Source organism: Trichomycterus rosablanca, chromosome 17 (assembly GCF_030014385.1).
Source record: "Trichomycterus rosablanca isolate fTriRos1 chromosome 17, fTriRos1.hap1, whole genome shotgun sequence".
Classification (NCBI taxonomy): Eukaryota; Metazoa; Chordata; class Actinopteri; order Siluriformes; family Trichomycteridae; genus Trichomycterus; species Trichomycterus rosablanca.
The window spans coordinates 15544664-15571103 of NC_086004.1; the positions used below are offsets into that span (position 1 = coordinate 15544664).

A 26440-nucleotide genomic window follows, 5' to 3' on the forward strand; every position below is an offset into this window, starting at 1 on the left:
TGGTGGTCATCTAGAGGATTTTTGGCAAATGCAATACATCTGGATTTGTCTGGGTTTTTTGTGACCTACTGGATGAGTTGTTGGTGCATTCTTGGTGAAAATTTTAAAGGCTGGCTACTCCTGGAAAGCTTTACAACTGTTCCAAATTTTCTCCATTTTTGAATAATATCTTTTACTGTGGTTCGCTGAAGTCTGCTTTAGCCATGGCTTTGTAACCCTTTCCAGACTGGTAGATATTATTGAATTTATTTTGAATTTATTAGGTCATAAAAAAAAGGATTTTTTTTGTGGCATCTTGTGTTGAGACCTTCTAGCCTGCTTCACATTGTCAAACAGGTTCTGTTTAAGTAATGTTTAGATTTAATAGGTGTGGTTATTATGCCTGAAAGTGGTTTGTAAAATTGATTGGTTGGTTTATTAGCTCCATAATAAATTGATGAGTTGTTTTAAACTCTCTGCTGGTGGGTATTCTGGGAATGAAAAGTATACTACTATAGTAAGCCTGCTACACTCACCTTATGGTCTTTCTCTTTTATTAGTCCCTGTGAGTGCTGAATGTTTTGGTGCAGTTGTTGGATGTGGGTTGACTGGGCTTGCAGGTCTGCTAATTGCTGCTGAATGACGAGCAGCTGTGCCTCAGCTGCCTGACGCTCACTCTTATTAAAGAGAGCCTCCCGCTGCACTTGGAATACCTATAGAGGGAAACAAATACAATTAAAATAAGAGTTAGAGAATTGCATTATAAACGAAAATAAGGGTAGCCAACCTCTGTGCAAGTTTTCTCATGTTTGCGTGTCAGGTCTGCCAGACGGCCAGTCAAAGCATTGATCTCAGCCTGCAGTGAGAGCTGCTGGGCTTCATGATCCTCCTTAGACACCATGTCTAGTTTTATTGCTTTCTGAGAGAGCTCCTTCAGCTCCAAATCCTTTTCACTTATGGTCTTGTGAGCTGCTGCTACAGAAATTTGACAATCTTCTAGGCAACGCTGCAACTCAACCTGCAGGAGAAGACAAAGTGGAAACTTGGAATAGGTGAAAAAGACGAGTGTTAACAAGTGTACTGTAAAAAAAGTTCTACTTTACTCTCACCCTGATCTTCTCATGTTCCTCCTTGCTGATCATATCATGTTGTGAAGCCTGCAGCTCACTTTCCAGCTGGGCCATTTTAGCCTGTATGTGATCTTTAAGTGCTCTTTCAGCCTGCAGTTTTATCTCTGTCTGAGCTAGTTCTTCAGCTATTGTGGAAAGCTCCTTCTCATGTTTAGCCAGTGGTATTGCATTCCTCAGCTGAAGGACATTGTCACCAAAGCATTCTCTCTCAGAGCAAGAACAAATCAGAGCCCTCACTGCCTGTTGACTTGCCACTTCCAGGTGTTCCTGTGGTGCTGAAAAAGTCATTTTCTGGTAATGCCATTAATGTACACGCAATTTAGAAATAAAACAACAATCATACATGCAAAAATAAGAATGGTATTTGTAATATATAATAAGCAAATGTATTTACCTGATACAGAGGCTGGGTCAAAAACATCAAAGTGTTCCAACTTATTGTCATTTTCTTTTTCTTTTTCTGTGACAATTTCGGTTGAAGATCTAAACCTCTCCAAATCCATCAGGGTCTGACTGAGTTGCAAGACCACTTCATTCCGCTCATGAGTCAGCTTCTTGAGCTGCAGGTCTAGGTTTAGCTGCATCTTGTTAAACTCATCATAAGGAATGCTTTGTCTCAGCTCAGCCTCCAGCTCTGCAACCTGAGACTGCAATTTACTTATTGTATCTTCTTCACCTTCTGCTGAACACCTTTTTCCAGTAGTCTGCTCCATGATTTCCTCCAGCTCTCTAATCCTTTCTTTAAGCCCCTTAACCAACTTTCTTTCCACTTGGACCTCTTTTTCCTTCACCTGTAAAGTTTCCTCTTGCTCCTCAACCCTCTGTTTTAGGTGCCGAATTATGTTGGAGTTATGCTCATTCAGCCTGTTGGCCAGCTCTGGCCCCAGCTCTTTGACACTAGCAGTCAGCTCCTGGGTGTTTGAGTTCAACCAGTACTTTTCAGTTCCAGAATATTTGCTTGTCACTAATTCTGCAAACTCCATGGTGCCAGCACTGAGCTGTATCTGTTTTCTTAGCTCCTCCAACTCGGTATAGGCATTAGCTAGCTGCTCCTTTAGGCTTTTCTGCTTTATTGCATCCATCACTTCTTCTCCCTCTGAAACCTCCTCTTTGCTCTCAGCATAAACTGTTTTTTTAGGTTTATTTTCAGATCTAAGCAAGTTAATTAATGATAGAAAACATAGTGTAAAATTATTTATTATACAAGGCCTATAGAAAAAAATCCTTGCCTTTTGCCACATTATACCAGGGGTTTTTAACCTTTTTGAACATGTAAAACATGTAGCCTTCAGGGCGCCGATCTTGAACTTGCACATTACATCAAATTTGGCCTTAAAACTGTTGTGAAAGCTCTTGACAAGCTAAAATAAATAATAACTAAAAAAAATACATAATACTGTTTTAAATATTTACTTTAAAAAAGATAATACAAATATCCCTTGAAGAACTTTTTATCTGTAGCACACTACTCAACTCTAAAGCAAACACTGGGGAGCTACATCACAAACCATTGCCATTAGTCTGTTGTTTTATAATTATTGTTTGCTAGTACCTCTAAACATACTGTGTTCACCGTGAGTATCGTTCCTCATTTAGTATGATGCATGTAAATCCATAATTTATGTACCTTTCATCATAATTTCTGCGTTTTTATTTAACCAGGCCTTTGGAATTAACAACTACCTTTCTTTGTTGTGCTAGCCCTGCACTTAATGTTGATTGCATTGATGGCACATGGCCTTGCTTGTGTTTTACTCAGTTGAAAGAACAGAGTCATTGTTTTTGTCACTTAATTCAACCAATTCATCTTCACTGTTAGCCCTATTTTTAACTTTTGCTAGCCGCCAGTGTTTTTCAGACTAAGAGCTGGATAACATTAAACAAGTAGCATGCACGGTCAGCGAGACTAATGAGATATGCTCCTTGTGGGTGAAAAATGAATGGCTAAGGACTGACAGGACAGATTTACTGCAGTATTATGTTTTTCTTTTGAGTGTTCTATGTAAAAATATCTCCTCATCTCACACCCATATTGACAGGTACTCGCACTCGCAGGTTGAAAACCCCAGCATTATACATATTATATATATATATACAGTGTATCACAAAAGTGAGTACACCCCTCACATTTCTGCAGATATTTAAGTATATCTTTTCATGGGACAACACTGACAAAATGACACTTTGACACAATGAAAAGTAGTCTGTGTGCAGCTTATATAACAGTGTAAATTTATTCTTCCCTCAAAATAACTCAATATACAGCCATTAATGTCTAAACCACCGGCAACAAAAGTGAGTACACCCCTAAGAGACTACACCCCTAAATGTCCAAATTGAGCACTGCTTGTCATTTTCCCTCCAAAATGTCATGTGACTCGTTAGTGTTACTAGGTCTCAGGTGTGCATAGGGAGCAGGTGTGTTCAATTTAGTAGTACAGCTCTCACACTCTCTCATACTGGACACTGAAAGTTCCAACATGGCACCTCATGGCAAAGAACTCTCTGAGGATCTTAAAAGACGAATTGTTGCGCTACATGAAGATGGCCAAGACTACAAGAAGATTGCCAACACCCTGAAACTGAGCTGCAGCACAGTGGCCAAGATCATCCAGCGTTTTAAAAGAGCATGGTCCACTCAGAACAGACCTCGCGTTGGTCATCCGAAGAAGCTGAGTGCACGTGCTTAGCGTCACATCCAACTGCTGTCTTTGAAAGATAGGCGCAGGAGTGCTGTCAGCATTGCTGCAGAGATTGAAAAGGTGGGGGGTCAGCCTGTCAGTGCTCAGACCATACGCCGCACACTACATCAAATTGGTCTGCATGGCTGTCACCCCAGAAGGAAGCCTCTTCTGAAGTCTCTACACAAGAAAGCCCGCAAACAGTTTGCTGAAGACATGTCAACAAAGGACATGGATTACTGGAACCATGTCCTATGGTCTGATGAGACCAAGATTAATTTGTTTGGTTCAGATGGTCTCAAGCATGTGTGGCGGCAATCAGGTGAGGAGTACAAAGATAAGTGTGTCATGCCTACAGTCAAGCATGGTGGTGGGAATGCCATGGTCTGGGGCTGCATGAGTGCAGCAGGTGTTGGGGAGTTACATTTCATTGAGGGACACATGAACTCCAATATGTACTGTGAAATACTGAAGCAGAGCATGATCCCCTCCCTCCAGAAACTGGGTCGCAGGGCAGTGTTCCAGCATGATAATGACCCCAAACACGCCTCTAAGACGACCACTGCTTTATTGAAGAGGCTGAGGGTAAAGGTGATGGACTGGCCAAGCATGTCTCCAGACCTAAACCCAATAGAACATCTTTGGGGCATCCTCAAGCGGAAGGTGGAGGAGCGCAAAGTCTCGAATATCCGCTAGCTCCGTGATGTCGTCATGGAGGAGTGGAAAAGCATTCCAGTGGCAACCTGTGAAGCTCTGGTAAACTCCATGCCCAGGAGAGTTAAGGCAGTTCTGGGAAATAATGGTGGCCACACAAAATATTGACACTTCAGGAACTTTCACTTAGGGGTGTACTCACTTTTGTTGCCGGTGGTTTAGACATTAATGGCTGTATATTGAGTTATTTTGAGGGAAGAATAAATTTACACTGTTATATAAGCTGCACACAGACTACTTTTCATTGTGTCAAAGTGTCATTTTGTCAGTGTTGTCCCATGAAAAGATATACTTAAATATCTGCAGAAATGTGAGGGGTGTACTCACTTTTGTGATACACTGTATATATACAGTGTATCACAAAAGTGAGTACACCCCTCACATTTCTGCAAATATTTTATTATATCTTTTCATGGGACAACACTATAGACATGAAACTTGGATATAACTTAGAGTAGTCAGTGTACAGCTTGTATAGCAGTGTAGATTTACTGTCTTCTGAAAATAACTCAACACACAGCCATTAATGTCTAAATAGCTGCAACATAAGTGAGTACACCCCACAGTGAACATGTCCAAATTGTGCCCAAAGTGTCAATATTTTGTGTGACCACCATTATTATCCAGCACGGCCTTAACCCTCCTGGGCATGGAATTCACCAGAGCTGCACAGGTTGCTACTGGAATCCTCTTCCACTCCTCCATGATGACATCACGGAGCTGGTGGATGTTAGACACCTTGAACTCCTCCACCTTCCACTTGAGGATGCGCCACAGGTGATCAATTGGGTTTAGTCCATCACCTTTACCTTCAGCTTCCTCAGCAAGGCAGTTGTCATCTTGGAGGTTGTGTTTGGGGTCGTTATCCTGTTGGAAAACTGCCATGAGGCCCAGTTTTCGAAGGGAGGGGATCATGCTCTGTTTCAGAATGTCACAGTACATGTTGGAATTCATGTTTCCCTCAATGAACTGCAGCTCCCCAGTGCCAGCAACACTCATGCAGCCCAAGACCATGATGCTACCACCACCATGCTTGACTGTAGGCAAGATACAGTTGTCTCGGTACTTCTCACCAGGGCGCCGCCACACATGCTGGACACCATCTGAGCCAAACAAGTTTATCTTGGTCTCGTCAGACCACAGGGCATTCCAGTAATCCATGTTCTTGGACTGCTTGTCTTTAGCAAACTGTTTGCGGGCTTTCTTGTGCGTCAGCTTCCTTCTGGGATGACGACCATGCAGACCGAGTTGATGCAGTGTGCGGCGTATGGTCTGAGCACTGACAGGCTGACCTCCCACGTCTTCAACCTCTGCAGCAATGCTGGCAGCACTCATGTGTCTATTTTTAAAGCCAACCTCTGGATATGACGCCGAACACGTGGACTCAACTTCTTTGGTCGACCCTGGCGAAGCCTGTTCCGAGTGGAACCTGTCCTGGAAAACCGCTGTATGACCTTGGCCACCATGCTGTAGCTCAGTTTCAGGGTGTTAGCGATCTTCTTATAGCCCAGGCCATCTTTGTGGAGAGCAACAATTCTATTTCTCACATCCTCAGAGAGTTCTTTGCCATGAGGTGCCATGTTGAATATCCAGTGGCCAGTATGAGAGAATTGTACCCAAAACACCAAATTTAACAGCCCTGCTCCCCATTTACACCTGGGACCTTGACACATGACACCAGGGAGGGACAACGACACATTTGGGCACAATTTGGACATGTTCACTGTGGGGTGTACTCACTTATGTTGCCAGCCATTTAGACATTAATGGCTGTGTGTTGAGTTATTTTCAGAAGACAGTAAATCTACACTGCTATACAAGCTGTACACTGACTACTCTAAGTTATATCCAAGTTTCATGTCTATAGTGTTGTCCCATGAAAAGATATAATGAAATATTTGCAGAAATGTGAGGGGTGTACTCACTTTTGTGATACACTGTATATATATACAGTGTATCACAAAAGTGAGTACACCCCTCACATTTCTTCAGATATTTAAGTATATCTTTTCATGGGACAACACTGACAAAATGACACTTTGACACAATGAAAAGTAGTCTGTGTGCAGCTTATATAACAGTGTAAATTTATTCTTCCCTCAAAATAACTCAATTTACAGCCATTAATGTCTAAACCACCGGCAACAAAAGTGAGTACACCCCTAAGAGACTACACCCCTAAATGTCCAAATTGAGCACTGCTTGTCATTTTCCCTCAAAAATGTCATGTGATTTGTTAGTGTTACTAGGTCTCAGGTGTGCATAGGGAGCAGGTGTGTTCAATTTAGTAGTACAGCTCTCACACTCTCTTATACTGGTCACTGAAAGTTCCAACATGGCACCTCATGGCAAAGAACTCTCTGAGGATCTTAAAAGACGAATTGTTGCACTACATGAAGATGGCCAAGGCTACAAGAAGATTGCCAACACCCTGAAACTGAGCTGCAGCACAGTGGCCAAGATCATTCAGCGTTTTAAAAGAGCAGGGTCCACTCAGAAACGACCTCGCGTTGGTCGTCCAAAGAAGCTGAGTGCACGTGCTCAGCATCACATCCAACTGCTGTCTTTAAAAGATAGGCGCAGGAGTGCTGTCAGCATTGCTGCAGAGATTGAAAAGGTGGGGGGTCAGCCTGTCAGTGCTCAGACCATACGCCGCACACTACATCAAATTGGTCTGCATGGCTGTCACCCCAGAAGGAAGCCTCTTCTGAAGTCTCTACACAAGAAAGCCCGCAAACAGTTTGCTGAAGACATGTCAACAAAGGACATGGATTACTGGAACCATGTCCTATGGTCTGATGAGACCAAGATTAATTTGTTTGGTTCAGATGGTCTCAAGCATGTGTGGCGGCAATCAGGTGAGGAGTACAAAGATAAGTGTGTCATGCCTACAGTCAAGCATGGTGGTGGGAATGCCATGGTCTGGGGCTGCATGAGTGCAGCAGGTGTTGGGGAGTTACATTTCATTGAGGGACACATGAACTCCAATATGTACTGTGAAATACTGAAGCAGAGCATGATCCCCTCCCTCCGGAAACTGGGTCGCAGGGCAGTGTTCCAGCATGATAATGACCCCAAACACACCTCTAAGACGACCACTGCTTTATTGAAGAGGCTGAGGGTAAAGGTGATTGACTGGCCAAGCATGTCTCCAGACCTAAACCCAATAGAACATCTTTGGGGCATCCTTAAGCGAAAGGTGGAGGAGTGCAAAGTCTCGAATATCCGCCAGCTCCGTGATGTCATCATGGAGGAGTGGAAAAGCATTCCAGTGGCAACCTGTGAAGCTCTGGTAAACTCCATGCCCAGTAGAGTTAAGGCAGTTCTGGGAAATAATGGTGGCCACACAAAATATTGACACTTCAGGAACTTTCACTAAGGGGTGTACTCACTTTTGTTGCCGGTGGTTTAGACATTAATGGCTGTATATTGAGTTATTTTGAGGGAAGAATAAATTTACACTGTTATATAAGCTGCACACAGACTACTTTTCATTGTGTCAAAGTGTCATTTTGTCAGTGTTGTCCCATGAAAAGATATACTTAAATATCTGCAGAAATGTGAGGGGTGTACTCACTTTTGTGATACACTGTATATATACAGTATATATATATATATATATATATAAAAGATGTTCACAAGTCACAAAATACGAGTCAGAGTCGAGTCACGAATCTTTAGGCTAGAGTCCGAGTCTTTAGGCTAGAGTCCGAGTCAAGTCACGAGTCTTTAGGCTAGAGTCCGAGTCAAGTCACGAGTCAATATAATATACACAAAACATATATTGCAAGTGTAGTGTAGAAATAAATAATATGTAAGTTCAGATAAAAAACAACAACAGATTAGCAACTGTATTTTGCCATTTACTTTCCTATTTTTGTGCCTTTACTTTCCTAGGTACCAGTTAAAAGCTTAAACTGTTTTCATTGCAAATTACTGCACAGCGGCCAAAATCCCAAACACAGCAAAAAATCCATAATCCATAATACTGCTTACCTTACCTTGTTCCAGATGCTATTAAATTTATAACCATGTGTTGTCCCATTAGGAATATAATCCGTTATTTTGTGAATGTTATAACTAACATTTAGTTAGTTATAACTAAAAACTAAAAACCTTCAAACTTTTCCCGGTTGTGAAGTAAAACACAAAGTCGGATTGGTTCAGAAAGCGGTTCTTAAAATCATTATGGCCAATTCTGTAGGCAGGTTCCATTCACATTATCTGTTACTGTGAAGTGCACTACGTAGGGTATTCCACCATTTTAAGTAGGGAGCGACACTTCATCACTTCGTTGGAAGCTGGAACATTTACCCATTGCGTGCGTTGCGGGTTAAGACGGCCGGAGCGTTATTAGAGAGCAGAAAATGACACGATCAGAATGATGTCTGATCAAGGTTGGGGCCCAGAGCAAGACCCTTAGCCCACATTAACAAATGTAAGGCACTTTGGATAAAAGTGTCTGTTAAATGCCATAAATGTTCTCTTCTATATGGCCAGAGGTAGATGTGTCCAGATGAACTAGAAGAAGACTGTGGGATTCCTGTTCAAGCCCCACCACCACCTAGTTGCCCCTGAGCAAGGCCATTAACTCTCAACTGATTAGATTGTGTTCACATAAAATTGTAAGTCACTTTGAATAAAAATGTGTGCTAATGTGAATGTAAATACCCACAAAGTTAAATTAGTTTATCTAGACCAGGGGTTTTCAACCTTTTTGGACATACATTCCCCTTCGTGTGCAGACCTTGAACTTGCACCCTCCCCCCCATCAACCATCGCACAGAAAACATTGCGAAAGCTCTTGACAAGCTAAAATAATGTAATTAACGTTGTTAATCACATCATACATACGATGCAATATTGCAAATTAAAATATTGAAAGCTATATCCTTTTAAATGCGACGGCTGAACATATTCTTTGAGAACATTATAGAAATTCAACTAGTCGTAAATCATAACCGGTACTTGCTTTTGATGTAGATGAGAGCAGAAAACGTTACTTCAAGAGCCAAGTAGAAACAAAAGTACATTAATGCTAAGTTTGCTAGTTCAGGATAATCTGCTTTGACTGACAGAAAACTTAGGTGAGCTAACTTTTAGCTTCACGGACAGAACAAGTCTGACTTGGTTACCGCTCTGTGGTAACAGCCAGTTTAATTAAGGCTCCCACCTGAAAGCGAGTCACACAAAATGTTCTGTGTTAGCTGGTGTTTATTTAAAACCACAGCATTCATTAATAATAGTGAAAACGGTCAAAGAGATGAGGAGAAAAATTTGAACACGCTTCATGAATCGACTCCTGAATCACTTAAAGTGAACTTATTGAAAACAGAGCATCTCCCACAATACATCTCTCTTAAAGACACACACACACACAGAGCAGTCATTGCTTTTGTCACAGATTTATCTTCACTGTTAGCCCTATTTTTAAGTTTTGCTAGCCAACAGTCCTTTTTTCAGACTGAACTGGATAACATTAAACGTGCGTGTGTGCGTGGTCAGCGAGACTAATCAAATATGTCTCCTGAGGGTAAAAATAAATTGTTTTAGTTTTAGAAGTAAAAACAAAATCTCGTAATGTCGCGACCCCCCCCCCCCCATTTGTGGTTTTATTAAGTTTCTGTGTGTGCTGACAGCCTAAATATGAACTATTGTATTTACATATTCAAAATATTGAAGGAATTGTTTCATGTTTAACACAAGTGTATAAGAATGTAATGTTAAGTATAATTTGTTATAATAAGTTTGTGTCAAGTTTAGCTTATTTGACTGGACATTGTATAGGTGTATCCGATCATTTACTAATCAATACCTCTTTTTCTCTACCTGCTTCCAAATCTCGTCCTAAGACTGTAGTCTCTTATCGTACTGTAAAAGCTGTTGACTCTCTCTCTCTGTCTGCTTCTCTGGAGACTTTCAACCTTGCTCGCATTAACTCTATGCAATCTGTTGATGATGCAGTTTTATTTTACAACCGGACTCTCTGTGCTTGCCTTGACACCTTGGCACCAGTGAAAACTAGGTCTGTGCCCTCTACCCATAGGTCTCCCTGGTTTACGCCTGCTCTCCGTATTATGAAAACAGTTGGTAGACGTCTTGAACGTCTTTATAAGAAATCTGGGCTGCAGGTTCACTTTTTAGCATATACTGATCATCTGTCTAATTACAAGACTGCATTAAATATTGCTCGTTCTTCATATTATGCAGATGTACTTAGGAAAGCTGGACAGGATCCTAAGCTTCTGTTTTCAGCTGTGAACAAGCTCCTACGCCCTCCGTCTGAATCGCTGGCTGCCTCAACTGATTTATGTAATGCCTTCCTGAGTTTTTTCGATGACAAATTCCTCATTTATCAGGAATTGCTGAACTCTCCTGCTGACCACCACTGGTCCCTCTCTTCCTCTTTTTCCTCATCACTCTCACTCTCAACCTTCTCTCTGACTGCTTCAGCCAATATTGTCAAAATCATAACAAACTCGAAGTCTTCATCCTCTCAACTTGACCCTGTCCCCACCCATCTTCTTCAGTGCTGTGTTTTTGTCCTATCAGAACCTATCTGTCACCTAGTCAATCTTTCACTCTCCTCTGGCTACGTTCCTGTTCCACTAAAAACTGCTGCCGTTACTCCGATCATTAAGAAACCTGACCTGGACAGATCTGTTTTGAGCAATTTTAGGCCAATCTCAAATCTTCCTTACATTTCTTGACTTTATGAACTCAAGTGAACTTTTAGAAAAATTTCAATCTGGCTTTCATTCCCACCACAGCACCGAGACTGCTCTTCTGTGTGTCCTAAATAACCTCCTTTTATCTGCTGATACCGGTTGTGCGTCCATTCTATTGCTTCTGGACCTTATTGCTGCCTTTGATACAGTAAACCATAGCCTTCGTTTAACTCGGCTCACTGAGATTGGTCTATCAGGGACTGTACTGTCCTGGTTTAATTCGTATCTGACTGATAGGCATCAGTTTATCGCAATCAGGAATTATGTATCAGATACAGTGTCCATCAAGCAAGGTGTCCCTCAGGGTTCCATCCTTGGTTCCCTCCTTTTTATCATCTATATCCTCCCACTCGGCAAAATTTTTTGCAGGTACAAGTTAAATTTTCATTGTTACGCTGTTGACACTCAGGTTTATCTCAGTTTCAAACCGACCGATCCTTTTCCTCCCGTTCACCTATTTAGGTGCCTTAATGAACTAAACTCCTGGCTTCGGGCTAATTTTCTCTTACTGAATGCTCAGAAAACAGAGTTTCTAATTACTGGTACAAAGTCTACTGTCTACTCTCTTTCTAACCATGTTCTTTCTATAAATGACATCATAATCACACCCTCAGTCATTGTCCGCAATCTTGGTGTTCTGTTCGATCCCCTTCTGTGTTTTGAACCGCATATAAAATCTCTATCCAGGTCTGCATTCTTTCATCTCCGCAACATTGCTTGCATCCGCCCTCTACTGTACTCTACGGCAGCTGAGACACTGATCCATGCTTTTGTGACTTCTCGGCTGGATTATTGCAATTCTCTGCTCCATGGGCTTCCCTCCAAATCAATACGCCCGTTGCAAATAGTCCAGAATTCTGCTGCACGGATCTTAACCCATACAAAGAAGTCTGACCACATCACCCCAGTCCTGGAGGCTGGAGCAGCTTCACTGGCTGCCCATTACCATGCGCATACAGTACAAAATCATACTTATCACCTATAAGGCACTCTATGGTTTGGGTCCTGTTTATCTTTCAGACCTCCTAAAATTCTACAATCCCTCCTGTAACCTAAGGTCATCAGATGCTGGTCTCCTAGTGGTTCCCAGGTTCAGACTGAGCACCATGGGTAGCCGATCTTTCAGTGTTGCTGCCCCTTCGCTTTGGAACTTTCTTCCATCCTCGCTACGTTCTACTACTTCTCTATCTAAATTTAAAACTTTACTAAAAACCCATCTCTTTTCTCTGCACTTTTTCCTTTCCTCCCCTGCTAGTTCGGTGTGATTGTTATTTTTGTATGTAAAGCGACCTTGAGTTTTGTGAAAGGTGCTATATAAGTGTAACTTATTATTATTATTATTTGCTTAATAGGAAAGTGCTTATGTAAAAAGGTTGCTAGAACTAAATGAACACTTTTGAATAAGATGACCAGATAGAAACTGGATGGCCAAAGAGAGGTCCTGTTAAAGATTTAGATAGATTAGATGAATTTGGGGACATTGCGTGCAATCAACACCTATTAGGAGGCCGAGATAAATGAGGCCTACTTAGCCAAGCAACCAAGGCCTACCCAGGCAAGCAGCTGAGGCCTACTTAGCTGAGCAACCATTGCCTGAGGCCTACTATGCAAAGCAAATGACAGACTCCTTCCTACAGCCGCCCAGTAATTTTGTGTGTACAGATTTAAATAGGCAAAGAGCAGTGATCAGACTTTAAACTTTTGTGAAATTCTGGAAGTACCTGCTAATATTTCAATAAACCAACGCTCCTCCCCACCTAAGTATAACTTTGCCTATTTTGTGCTGCCTCACTTTGCACATGTGCCTTAACCTCCAGCCCCTCAGAACCCAAAGTCGCACCGGATAGAAAGAACAGAGGTCCAGAGAGAGAGAGAAACATGTAAGAAAGAGAGCCCACCCTCCTATACAAAGGTTGATAAGGACATATCCAATCAAACTGCTGACTGTAATTAAAGCAAAAGGTGGCTCTACAAGGTACTAAATCAGGGGACTGATCTTTCTTTCAACTCTTACATTTTTTTAATTAAAGGTTCCCTTTTTTCTCAGTATTTAAATTTTGTAAGGCAAAATGTGTAAATAAAGCTAAAAAAAACATTTTCAGAACTCATGTGAGTTCTGATTTCAGTCTGTAAAACAAAAAAAGTGACAATTCCAAAGGAATATAAAATTTTTATAGGCACTGTACATAAAGAGTTAAAAATCACCTTGTTAAGTGATTAGCAAATAATGACTACATTACCCAGGAAAATTCTTTGCAATGGCTAAGCCTTCAGTAGAATTCTGTGCACTGATGTATTTCTCCTGCAGCTGCTCAAACTCCCTCCTAAGAGAGTCATAAGTACTCATGGACACAAAGGCTAGGGTGGAGCTCTGCATGTCTGTGTCATCCTTTTCAAACAACTCCAGCATCTGAAAAGATAACCACATTAAAGAAAATTAATACAAAAACAATTAATGTAACGTAAATGCATCAACTCAGTCTGCATGGTCGTCATCCCAGAAGGAAGGTGACGCACAAGAAAGCCCGCAAACAGTTTGCTGAAGACAAGCAGTCCAAGAACATGGATTACTGAAATGCCCTGGGGTCTGACGAGACCAAGATAAACTTGTTTGGCTCAGATGGTGTCCAGCATGTGTGGCGGCGCCCTGGTGAGGAGTACCAAGACAACTGTCTCTTGCCTACAGTCAAGCATCATGGTCTTGGGCTGCATGAGTGCTGCCGGCACTGGGGAGCTGCGGTTCATTGAGGGAAGCATGAATTCCAACATGTACTGTGACATTCTGAAACAGAGCATGATCCCCTCCCTTCAGAAACTGGGCCGCATGGCAGTTTTCCAACACGATAACGACCCCAAACACACCTCCAAGATGACAACTGCCTTGCTGAGGAAGCTGAAGGTAACGGTGATGGACTAAACCCAATTGAGCACCTGTGGGGCATCCTCAAGTGGAAGGTGGAGGAGTTCAAGGTGTCTAACATCCACCAGCTCCGTGATGTCATCCTGTCAACCTGTGCAGCTCTGGTGAATTCCATGCCCAAGAGGGTTAAGGCAGTGCTAGATAATAATGGTGGTCACACAAAATATTGACACTTTGGGCACAATTTGGACATGTTCACTGTGGGGTGTACTCACTTATGTTGCCAGCTATTTAGACATTAATGGCTGTGTGTTGAGTTATTTTCAGAAGACAGTAAATCTACACTGCTATACAAGCTGTACACTGACTACTCTAAGTTATATCCAGGTTTCATTTCTATAGTGTTGTCCCATGAAAAGATATAATAAAATATTTGCAGAAATGTGAGGGGTGTACTCACTTTTGTGAGATACTGTATATCTATATACTGTATAGCACCTATATATAGCACCAAAAGGGTTCTGTTATTGTTACAGTGTAACAACTGGTTTCCATACTTTATTTGGCATTGTTTAACAAGGAAATAGTCAAGAACATGTATGAAAATTTTGATTATACACACATGCAAGACAGGATTAAAAGCAGCTCTATTCACAACACAAGGGAAACAAGATGCAGCATCAGCACAAAGTAGGTGGACACAATAGCGTAAGAGCTATCCTTTACTTAACTAATTACATTTTGAATTAATATTATAACTTTATTTGTGTGAATGTTGCATTCTAATGCTGTAGCTTTTTATTATTTAAGAACAATTGTACAATTTCTTAAAAAATAAAACAAACAAAAATAAAATGCTAAGGACAGAACAGCCTTGCCCACTGAATATCTACAAAATGGCAGTTAACCTACAATCTACTTCGGTTTTTACGTCACCTGTCATGGACTGAATGTTGTGTCTCCACCAGAGCTCCAAGAAGCCATGGTGCAGAGGCAGTCCTTGTAAAAGTTGGAAGGCGTCACAACACCTGACATCCCAGGAGAGTCTGGGATGTCAGGTGTTGTGACGCCTTCCAACTTCTACAAGGACTGCTTTGCTTCTCCAGCCTGCTCTCTAGACCTGCTGTAATTCCTGTCGCTGGTCCCAGCCAGCCCTTCAGCCCCAAATAGCCTTTCAGTCCTGTTGTTGGGCCCAGCCTGTACTCGATTTAACCCATTGGTGGTCCATGTTGGCCATTCAGTTCACTTGCCTGCCCCACTAGATCCACCAGTTCCACCATTGCTGGCCCTCTAGTCCAGCCGCTGATCCCATCACTTAATCAAGTTCCATTGCCAGTCCTGCCAGTCCCATTGGTCTTGGCTGGTTTTCATCCTGCTGCCAGTCTCGTTCCCAGTCCTCTTGCCAGTCCCGGCTGCTCCTTAATGTGTCTTTATTCTTGTCAAAGTATTTTATTAGTGCTAGACCAAGCCTTTATTTCTACATTCCTAGTCTTGTCTAAGTTTCCTGTTGAGGTTTTGCCATGTATTACCAGTGCCTAACTTTGATTTGCTAGTTCTTGGATTTTTATTTACTCATCAAAAAGTATTAGTGAGCCAAATTAATTTTTAAAGATTTATTATCAAATTAAACTTATGTCATTCTAAAATAATGCCATCAAAAGTTATGCTTGAATTTTTGCTTGTTTGTCACACCTAATTGTTTCAGATTGTTAAACAAACTTTAATTTCAAACAAAACCTAACAAACAAAACCTAAAGCACTCTATACACTCCACTAAAAGTAAAGTACTCTATACACTCCAAATCAGAAGAAAATGAGACAGTATAACATTTCCAAAACAAATAAAAAAATAAAAGAGGGTACTGGACTGGCTTAGTGAGTGTTAGGGCCTGGGCTAAAATTGCACTTAAAAATTTTATTTAAATATTGGGGTAAAGTTCCAAAGTGCCAAATTAAGACCAGAATGATGAAAATGAATAAAATATACCTACTAAAGGCTTAGTAAAGTTTCAGACCTTAACCCAATGAAGATACTTTGGCATGATCTGACAACAAATAATTTTACAACTATAAGGTTTGTTTTTTCCCTTCAAATGTTTAAATGTTTATTAGTATTTTTACTAGGGATGGCACCAATCCGATACTCTGTATCGATTTTGGCCCAAATTACTGGATCGGATACTGTTGCTTAATGTAAATAACTCTTAATGTAAATAAGGCCATTGTTTGTAAAGCAAATAACACACAAAGATACGTTCCAACAGCCGTAACAAGGTGAATCTTGATGACATCATTAACATGTGCCACTGATCTACAACTCATCTGCAGTAGCCATTCAGAAATTAAAACACACTGATCTAGTTAAACTTTTAGCATTTAAAAAAATCATCTACTACTGCCACATATAAAAACCGCTTTATAAATGATAAATCGCTCACCTGAGATCAAGAAAACCTATCTTGTTCCATTTGGAGATATTTCACATCCTCAATGAAATTTAATTCATTAGTGTTATGAAATAAAACAAACTACACCATTTTCCGTTTAGACACAGATGTCCACTTCAAAATCCAGCAGGGTTTTTTAATAAGCGCGCTTTGGTTTTTAATAATCTAAAAACATGACAGAACTTTAACAGAAAATCTCAACCAATCACTGCATCAATTCTAATTGGTCCATCGCATTTGAGTGACATCTACATCTTCCAATTTTGTTAAACAAGCCAAAAATACTGCTAAATGTTCTGTGTTTAAAAGTTAAAATAAAAACAGCAGTTTTGCATAAGTGTGATGTTGTAGGTTATGTATTTATTCCTTTAGAATATTTGTTTCACAGTCTGAGCATTGTTATTTAGATAGCTAGTTTAACCATGGTGCATTGAGACATATTATTACTGCTTAGTTGTTTGAGAGCAGAAATTACTGTATCAGATTGGTATCAGTATCGGCAGATACTCGATTTGCAGTATCGGTATCGGACATGAAAAAGTTGTATCGAGCCAGCCCTAATTTTTACAATACAAATCTGCAGATTTTTCATATATTTATAAATATAATGCAAACTTTCTCTCCCACATTATTTAATTTAGAAATTTATAAGATAATTGTGGTGTATATGTCCACACAAACATTTAATGTGAACAAATAAGACAAGTCCACATTTAACAATAGGTGTGTCTGTGCATTTGTGGGAAACCGCACCTGCACTTTGAGCAACAGTTCAGCATTCTGTGCAGTCAACTCCTCCACTTGCCTACATAGTCGCTCCATGCTGTTCAGCTGTCTAGCCTCTGTGTCTTCTGGCTGCCCCCAAGTCTCAGCTGTTAATGGAGATACAAAGAATGTACTTTATTAATCTAATTTATTTTAATAACAGGATTGGCATACACATCCATATTATCTAACAAACACTGGGATTTTGGTTTCTTTTTTTTTTACAACCCCAAATCAGAAAAAATTGGGACAGCATGGAAAAAGCAAATAATAAAAAAAAACACAGAGTTTCTTACATTTACTTTGACTTTTATTTGATTGCAGACAGGATGGACCTGAGATATTTCATGTTTTATTTGCTCAACTTCATTTAATTTATTAATAAACATCCATTCCTGTATTTCAGGTCTGCAACACATTCCAAAAAAAGTTGGGACGGTAAAGCATTTACCACTTTGTAATGTTGCCATTCCTTTTCCCCACACTTTAAAGACGTCTTGGCACCGAGGATACCAAGTGATTTAGTGTTTCAGCTTTTATTTTGTCTCATTCTTCCTGCACACATCTTAAGATTTACAACAGTACGGGGTCATCGTTGTCGCATTTTTCCTTTCAAAATTCTCTATTGGGGACAGGTCAGGACTGCAGGCAGGCCAGTCCAGTACCCGTACCCTCTTCTTTCGCAGCCATGCTTTTGTAATGTGTGCAGCATGTGGTTTTGCATTGTCTTGTTGAAAAATGCATGAACATCCCTGGAAAAGATTACATCTTTAAGGCAGCATATGTTGCTCTAACATCTCAATGTACTTTTCTACATTAATGCTGCCATCACAGAAGTGTTAATGACCTTTGCCAAGGGCACTGACACAACCCCATAGACCCTGGCTTTTGGACTTGTTGCTGATAACAGTCTGGATGGTCCTTTTTGTCTTTGGTCTGGAGCGCACGGCGTCCATTTTTTCAAAAAAAAGTCCTGGAATGCTGATTCATCTGACCACAATACACATTTCCACTGTGTGATGGTCCATCCTAGATGCCTCTGAGCCCCGAGAAGTCCCGCTTCTGGACATGGTTAACATAAGGCTTCTTTTTGCACAGTAAGGTTTTAAGTGGCATGTGTGCATGTAACTCCGTATTGTAGTGCTTGACAAAGGTTTGTCAAAGTAATCCCTTGCCCATGTGGTTAAATCAGCTATTGTTGAGTGGCGGTTCTTGATGCAGTGGCATTTGAGGGATCAAAGATCACGGGCATTCAGCTTAAGCTTGCGTTTTTGGCCTTTATGCACTGAAATTCCTCCTGATTCCTTGAATGGTTTAATGATATTATGCACTGTAGAGGGAGGAATATGCAAATCCCTTCCAATCTTTTTTAAGGTACATTGTTTGTAAACATTTCAATCATTTTCTCACACATTTGTTGACAAACTGGAGATCCTCTGGCCATCTATGCTCATCAAAGACTCAGCCTTTACTGGATGCTGCTTTTGTACCAAACCATGATTACAATCACCTGTTGACATCACCTGTTTAAAATCTCATCATTATTTAGTTTTTTCACCTCATTACTAGCCCTAAATTGCCCCTGTCCCAACTTCTTTTAGACTGTGTTGCAGGCCTGAAATGCAGGAATGGATGTTTATTAATAAATGAAATGAAGTTGAGCAGACAAAACATAAAATATCTTTGGTTCCTCCTGTCTGCAATCAAATAAAAGTCAAAGTAAATGTATTTTTATTTTATTTGCATTTTCCATACTGTCCCAACTTTTTCTGATTTGGGGTTGTATTTAACATATAAAAATTGGTTGACTCCTAAAATTAGCATACTTACCTGCAGAGCGGTTGCACATCAAGATTTAGATCTGTTAGATTGGGGCCAATGCAAATGAGAAGAACAACGCTTACCTGGGAGGTCAAGAGTATTATCACTTGTTTTCCTTAAATCGCAGGCTGCACCACAATGCTGAACTTTTAGTTCCTCTAACGCCAATTGCAGACAATCTCGCTCTGCCTCTGCCTCTATTAAATGCTGTCTCAGTGAGCTCACCTAAACCCAGTCCAGATCAAATTTCAAAGACAGCTTAGCCACAATTTATTACATTTTAATATATCCAACTGGATTTTTATAGTGTATATTATCACACACTGAGCATAAATAAGAAATGCAGTACCTCTTTCAGTGCAATAGTGGCACTGCTTTGTTGCTGTTCCAGAGCTTTGACCTTTTGTAGAAGACGTCCCCTCTCCAGCCGCAGCCTGCGAATCTCCTCGTACACTTCCTCATCCTCGGCCTCACACCAAAGAAAATAGACAAAAAACACAACATAAATACTGTCATGTACAAAAGAATAAAAAAATGTAATATAGCATATTATAATCATGTCTGAACAAAATCACCTTAATAATGATGATGACATATTTATGATATATACAGTAAATGCAAAACAGACTTATGAGGCTTTATGGACAAATAATAACTTATTTGCTGAGAGTTAAATGTGACATTATTTGCATTTGAGATGGATGCTAAGTGTTAAGAGCAGGAAAATAAGTGATTTTGTAATTAGGCTGTTGGTGTGTCCAGAATCAAAGCCTGGGCAAAAATGCATACTCTGTCCTCCAAAGCACAGCAACATTAATGAGAGCAATACTAGGTTGAATAAACAAAGTTTAAATTGCTTCTTATACCTGTTGGGGAGATTTTGGAGGAGCAGGTGCCTTTCTCTTGCGAGCTGTGCTCACCCCTGGTAGTGTAGAGGGCATCTGAAGGTGCAAATTAATCAGGGATAAACAGTAGTTTAGACTGAATCAAAGACAGCAATGCAGGAATCAACTTTGTTCGTCTTCACATATACTCTTTATGTGGTAAGAAAGCTTTATGCATGTTTAAATAAATGCCATGTCTTTTATAATAACATTTTTAAAATACCTTTTAAGGGTTTAAAATTTTAAGAGCTCTTTTATCTGCAGTATAGAATGCAACACTTGCCAACAACTTCACCGGCTTTGTCATGCACCATGCAAAGACTCAGAGGCATGATGAATTCAAGGTATGCATTTACAATGCAGAATTAAGCTGCAGCGCTAATGAGTGCTGCAGCCCCGAGGGTTGATAAATTGTTTGGATCCACTGTGCATTGACCTTCCTTCTGCTAGTAATTATCACAGGCCGACTTAATTGTTGTACATAATGTTAACGTAATGTATGACGTACAAAGCAGCTTTTGGTTAGACTTACCTCTTTACTTGTCTCCCCTGCAGCTATGAAAAAAAAACAAAAAACACTGAGACTCCTTGGAACATACTGTTCATATTTAGTGACAAGCAGTGACAAAATACATGCAGGTGCTAGTCTGTTTAAGATGTCTTAATCCAGATTTTGAAATGGTCTTTTACATTTAACATTATCTCAAAGCAACTTTACACAATATTATATTATATTAAACAAAAACCCACTGTTAAAAAATCAAGGGGCAAGGGAAAACTTCATAAAAATTACAAGAAAGAAATCTTAAAAAGCATAAAGAATTTGATTTAGAGTTCATCATCTTTCAGTCCAGTCTGTAGTAAAGTCTAATAGTTATGTCTGGACATATGGCAAATTCCCATCACATTCAGCAGGAACGGAACTGCCGGCATGGCAGCCACAAACTTGCAGGCTTCAACCTCAGATGGGTAAAAAGGTTAACATCAGAACCATCTTACAAAAACAAAAGTTGTAGTTTAAATGTGATATGAAGTCATTAACAGTGAGATGTCAATTTTACAGAGAGTACTATGAGACTTCTATGAGTACTATGAGCACATCAGCACCTACCTCCCCCACCTTTCTATATCTATAGTTGTGGTGGACAGTCCCGGTCCTGGGGTGAAACCCAGCGCAGACAGTCTAGCCAAAATATCATAACTGGGCCAGCAATAGTGAAAGAAGTTGAAAACACCAGACTGCCCAGACCCCAGGATAGGCAACCACACATCCCACACAGAAAAGTAAAGTAACATGATTTTTCTTATTATCAGGATTCATGTATATGTTTTTATTTCAAATGTTGTGTAATATCCACATATCTTAAGAATATATAAATATATATAAAAACAGCCTATTTCAGTGTAAACCCCCAGACTTTGCAACAACACTGTTGGTAAAAACTGATTCTGACTTTAAGCAATAAATACTTAAAAATATATTTAAAAATGCACCCAATAAAACACATTTGATGCTTCTAAATGTTTTTATTTCATTGACATATAATTTGCCTTGTAAACTAAACTCAACAAGCTCTACAAAATCTGCTACATTTCTAGACTTCAGAGCAATATTGATTTGAGTTGGCACGACTTATATTTGTTCAGTTTAAATTTGGGCAAAGATGCATGCTGCAACACAAGCACCAAAACCTTGTTTTGAGTTGAAAAGAAGTTGACTCTGTAGTATTAAAAGAGCATATTCAGGGCACTCAGGTGCAGCGAGATAATCCGCTAGCCCACCAACACCGAGTTTCTGAGCTCCCGGGTTTGAATCTCGGCTCTGCTACCTGTTGGATGGGCATCCTCTAGGGCTTAACTGCTTAACTTACAACTTGGAACCAGGGAGTCAGTAAATATTAATTAGCTTAAACACTTTTTTAATATAAAATGAGGATTAATTAGCTATGTTAGCAACTAGCATTTGTTTGTTTGTTTGTTTATTAGGATTTTAACATCATGTTTTACACTTTGATTACATTGATTACATTCATGATAGGAAATTGTAGTTACTCATTACACATAAGTTTCATCAGTTCACAAGGTTTTATCAAACACAGTCATGGACAGTTTAGTGTCTCCAATTCACCTCACTTGCATGTCTTTGGACTGTGGGAGGAAACTGGAGCATCCAGAGTTAACCCATGCAGACACGGGGAGAACATGCAAACTCCACACAGAAAGTCTATTTTAGAATCCCCACCTGGGGATTGAACCAGGGATCTTCTTGCTGTGAGGCAACAGTACTACCCACTTAGCCACCGTGCCACCCCAACTAGCATTTCAAATGAGTTAGTTATGTAAGTTATTTTTACAATAGGGCCTATGTCTTTGTCATAATTTGTTGCTACACCTTCACCACAACCACTAAAATTCGTTTTACTGTAACCAGGAAGAGATGCGTCATATAAACCTAAATACTCATTAGTACTAGTCCAGGTTTCAGTTTAATGTTTAGTAGTCCAAACTTTTATTTTTTTTTTTTTTTTTTTTTTTTTTTTTTTTTTTTATCTGGGTAGATAAAAACAATAAATAGATTTAGATTAATACTAGTTAGGTTATTAAAACATACCTTTTTAAGAATGTTATTGTTTGCAAATAACAGGGTAATAGTTTTTTAATAGTTTAATAGTTAATAGTTTAATAGTTTATTAAAACTATAAATAGTTTTAATAGTTTGGGTTCTAAAAGTTAACTCAATAACCACTATCTGTCACTACACTGACATAACCCTCTTCGCTATGCTACATGAAATAAGAACAGCACCCTCCCACAAGCAGTGGACACTGTTCTGCTTTAAAAGACCAGGCCTTTCTTCAAAGGTGGACCAGATATCTAAAGCAGAGTTGTTTTCTGAGAACTATTTACACATTTAGCAGTTCAGCAACACTAACCCGCTGTAGGTTTTGGGGTCATAGCATAGTACTGCCTAGGACATTGTGCTAGCTCACACAACTCTTTAACATTGCTCTTTATAACCATAAGGGTGATGGTTGTTGTTTGATGAAGCACCAAACTTTGTAAGTCAATGTGTCCAATGGGTATTCCCTATTTAGCAAAGGACCTGCTGAGAAACCTGTTAAGAAACCTGCAAAGTGCTCTGAGTCACAAAGTGTCATATGCATATAGCAAGTCAGATTTAACAGTTAGGGCTTGTGTGTGTGTGTGTGTGTGTTGTGATGTGCTTCTTAATCTGGTGGTTCTTCATTTCACACTCCTCGATGTAAGGAGGGTAAAGAGACCATGTTGTGGGTGGGTTGTGTCCTTTAGAATGTTGTGTGCTATTCTGATTACCCTGTTAGTAATAATTTTACAGAACACTTACTAAAAAGATAGTTCAGTGATTAGTGAGAGATATTTCACAAATGTTATTTGTGAAAAGCAAGACTGGTAATATACAGATATTCAACTATAACGGTCGAGTTACATGTTTTCTTTTCTTAGTTACTTCCTTTTTTTATTTATATTTCTTTTTTTCAATCGGTTTCCATGCTAGCAGTGGCAAAAACCTCATGCGCAATCTGACCAATCAGGCATTCAAACTCTTCCTAGGGTTGTCATATATGGCAGCTAAATAATTTGAAAGTTGTACTGTTAAGGAAATAAATAATGCAATAAAATTTCCTACCTGGAGAATCTAAAACATTGTTTTTCTGCAATACAAAAGACATTTAATCGGGCAGATACATAATTGTTTCTGGGATATTATATAAAACACCTGTTATTTTAGCCAACATCTATGCATTTAATTGGACCCTCCCCTTTTTAGATAGCCACTTTTTAGATGCCCAATGGTGGTTTCTACACCCCTTCACTAGACAATATCATGAATCACTCTTATTCCTCTATTGACTACTTCCTCACTGAACACTCCTGCTTATACAAAAGCATAACATTAAACCACCTCCCTCTGATAAGTGGAGATTTAATTTCCTTTTTCTCTCAGACAGGAACTTTATACAATCTATCACCAGCCAGACCAACATTTTTTTAAATCAATAACACTCCTTCAACTATCTGGGATTTTTTAAAGTTCAGATGCGGGACCAAGTTATATCCGTCCAAAATTGGCTTAGTATTTTAGTATTTTAACTGAACTACTGCAGTTTGATGAAGCCTATGCTACAACTCCCTATGCCAAAACTTGAAACCTTCTCTCTTCAATCAGAGTTCAAACTGATCTCCAAAAAATATGCTGAATAAGTCCTTATAAAAAAGTGTTGATCAGTCCTTTAATCAAAACGGCAGAAGTAACTTTAGACCCCACTCTGAAAGTCAGGAACCACAAACGTCTCCATAGATAGGTTTTTGACAATCTGATTATACCAAAAAACTACCTAAACTACAGTTGCGCTACACTTACCTATTTTAATGCACAGGGCTAAGACAGACAGGCATTCTCTGAGTGGGTCTTTCCGCCCAATAAGTCTCCTAAATGCAGACATAAAAATACTGGAGACAGTGTTCCTAGGAATAATTCACCCAGACCCAATATGCTTTGGTCTCTGGGTTCCAGCTTGGTGGCTATAAAACTTCTTTTATGCAATGATACCACAACTAAAGAAACTGGATAATATTCCGGATACAAAATCAGCTGTGGTAAAAGCATAAGATTTACATTTACATTTTCTGCATTTAGCAGACGCTCTTATCCAGAGCGACTTACAGAAGTGCTTCCATAGTGAACATTTCATTTCTCAAGTTTAAGTAAACAACAGTTGAAGAACACAAATCTGCTGAAACCTGTTAGAACCAAAGTGTTGGGTTTTTTTTTTTTGGAAATGGAAAAAAAATTTTTAGTAAATAAGTACAAGTCAGCTTAAGTACTTAAGTAAAAGGTGGGTTTTTAATAGTTTTTTAAAGACAGCAAGATACTCAGATGTTCGGACGGACAGAGGAAGTTCATTCCACCACTTGGGTGCTAGAACAGAGAAGAGCCTTGATGTGATGCTTGTCTTCCTTTAGTCCTGGGTGAAGGCTCAAGTCGAGCGAGACTAGAATCTCGGAGGTTGCGTGGTACAGAGCGGGGTTTGATTAGACCACGAAGGTAGCTTGGGGCTGGTCCATTTTTGGCTTTGTAGGCGAGCATCTGTGTTTTAAACTGAATGCGTGCAGCTACAGGAAGCCAGTGAAGAGAACGCAGTAGGGAGGTGATGTGGCAGTGTTTGGGCTGGTTAAAAACCAGATGGGCAGCTGCATTTTGAATGAGCTGCAAGGGTTTAATAGTGGACATGGGAGCTCCTGCCAGGAGGTAGTTGCAGTAGTCCAACCGTGAGATTACAAGTGATTGGACCAGGATCTGGGTAGCTTCCCTGGAGAGAAATGGTCGAATCTTCCTGATGTTGTAGAGGAGGAACCGGCACGATCTTGTCATGTTGGCTATATAAGGAGAGAAGTTCAGCTGGTTATCCAGGACAACACCAAGGCATCGTACCTTATCAGATGGTCTGATCTGGGAGTCATCAAGAGAAATGACTAGGTCCTGGGTTGGAGACTGATCTCCGGGAATGAGCAACATCTCTGTCTTGCTGGGATTAAGTTTTAGATGATGAGCTGACATCCATTGTGAGATATCTCGCAGACATGCTGAGATCTGAGCTGAGACTTGTGTGTCTGAAGGAGGAAATGACAGAACGAGCTGAGTGTCATCTGCATAGGAGTGGTAGGAGAAGGCTGCAGAGAGGTCAAGAAGAATAAGGACAGATGACAGTTTGGCTGCTTTGGCTGCATGAAGCTTCTCAGTAACAGCTACAAGTGCTGTTTCCGTAGAATGCGCTGCCTTGAAGCCAGACTGGTACGGATTGTGGAGGTCATTTTGAGTAAGAAAGGCAGATAGTTGGTTATAGACAGCACGTTCAAGAATTTTGGATAGAAAAGAGAGGAGTGAGACAGATCTGTAGTTGTTAATGTCTGTAGTGTCTAGTGTAGGTTTCTTAAGAAGGGGAATAACCTGAGCCTTCTTAAAAGCAGTAGGGACAACACCTGATGTCAGGGAGTTGTTGATGATGGGTGTGATGAAGGGGATTAGGTCCTGTGAGATGTCTTTGAGGATGGTGGATGGTATAGGGTCGAGTGTGAATGTAGTGGGATTGCTGGATGAGAGGAGCTGTGCAACCTCATCCATGGTGAGTGGGGGGAAGCTGGTGAGTGTGTTGGTGGGCTGAGGGTCAGTTGAAAGTGGGTCAGTCGGAGAGAAGGATTGATTGATTTTGTCAATCTTGTCCTGAAAGAATGTTGCAAAGTCAGTAGCAGTAAGAGAGGCAGATGGGGGAGGAGGAGGAGGGTTCAGAAGAGAGGAAAAGAAAGCATGAAGCTTACGTGGGTCAGCAGCAGATTGTTCAAGCTTGGCTTTGTAAAAAGATGTTTTTGCAGCAGTCACGTCGGATGAGAAC

The 26440-nt window shown here is 40.2% G+C and overlaps 1 protein-coding gene across 1 annotated transcript in view; it reads right to left on the minus strand.

Moving 5' to 3' along the window:
* The window catches only part of ankrd24 (ankyrin repeat domain 24), a 98526-nt gene that overhangs the window by 12805 nt on the left and 59281 nt on the right, over window positions 1-26440 (minus strand). Inside the window, exons 10-19 of the mRNA XM_063013411.1 lie at window positions 20542-20564; window positions 19992-20066; window positions 19475-19594; window positions 19209-19350; window positions 17293-17411; window positions 13473-13642; window positions 1453-2261; window positions 1089-1384; window positions 767-997; window positions 516-692 (exon numbers count right to left, since the gene is read on the minus strand). Coding sequence (XP_062869481.1) covers window positions 516-692; window positions 767-997; window positions 1089-1384; window positions 1453-2261; window positions 13473-13642; window positions 17293-17411; window positions 19209-19350; window positions 19475-19594; window positions 19992-20066; window positions 20542-20564 — 2162 coding nt within the window. The remainder of the gene's footprint in view (window positions 1-515; window positions 693-766; window positions 998-1088; window positions 1385-1452; window positions 2262-13472; window positions 13643-17292; window positions 17412-19208; window positions 19351-19474; window positions 19595-19991; window positions 20067-20541; window positions 20565-26440) is intronic.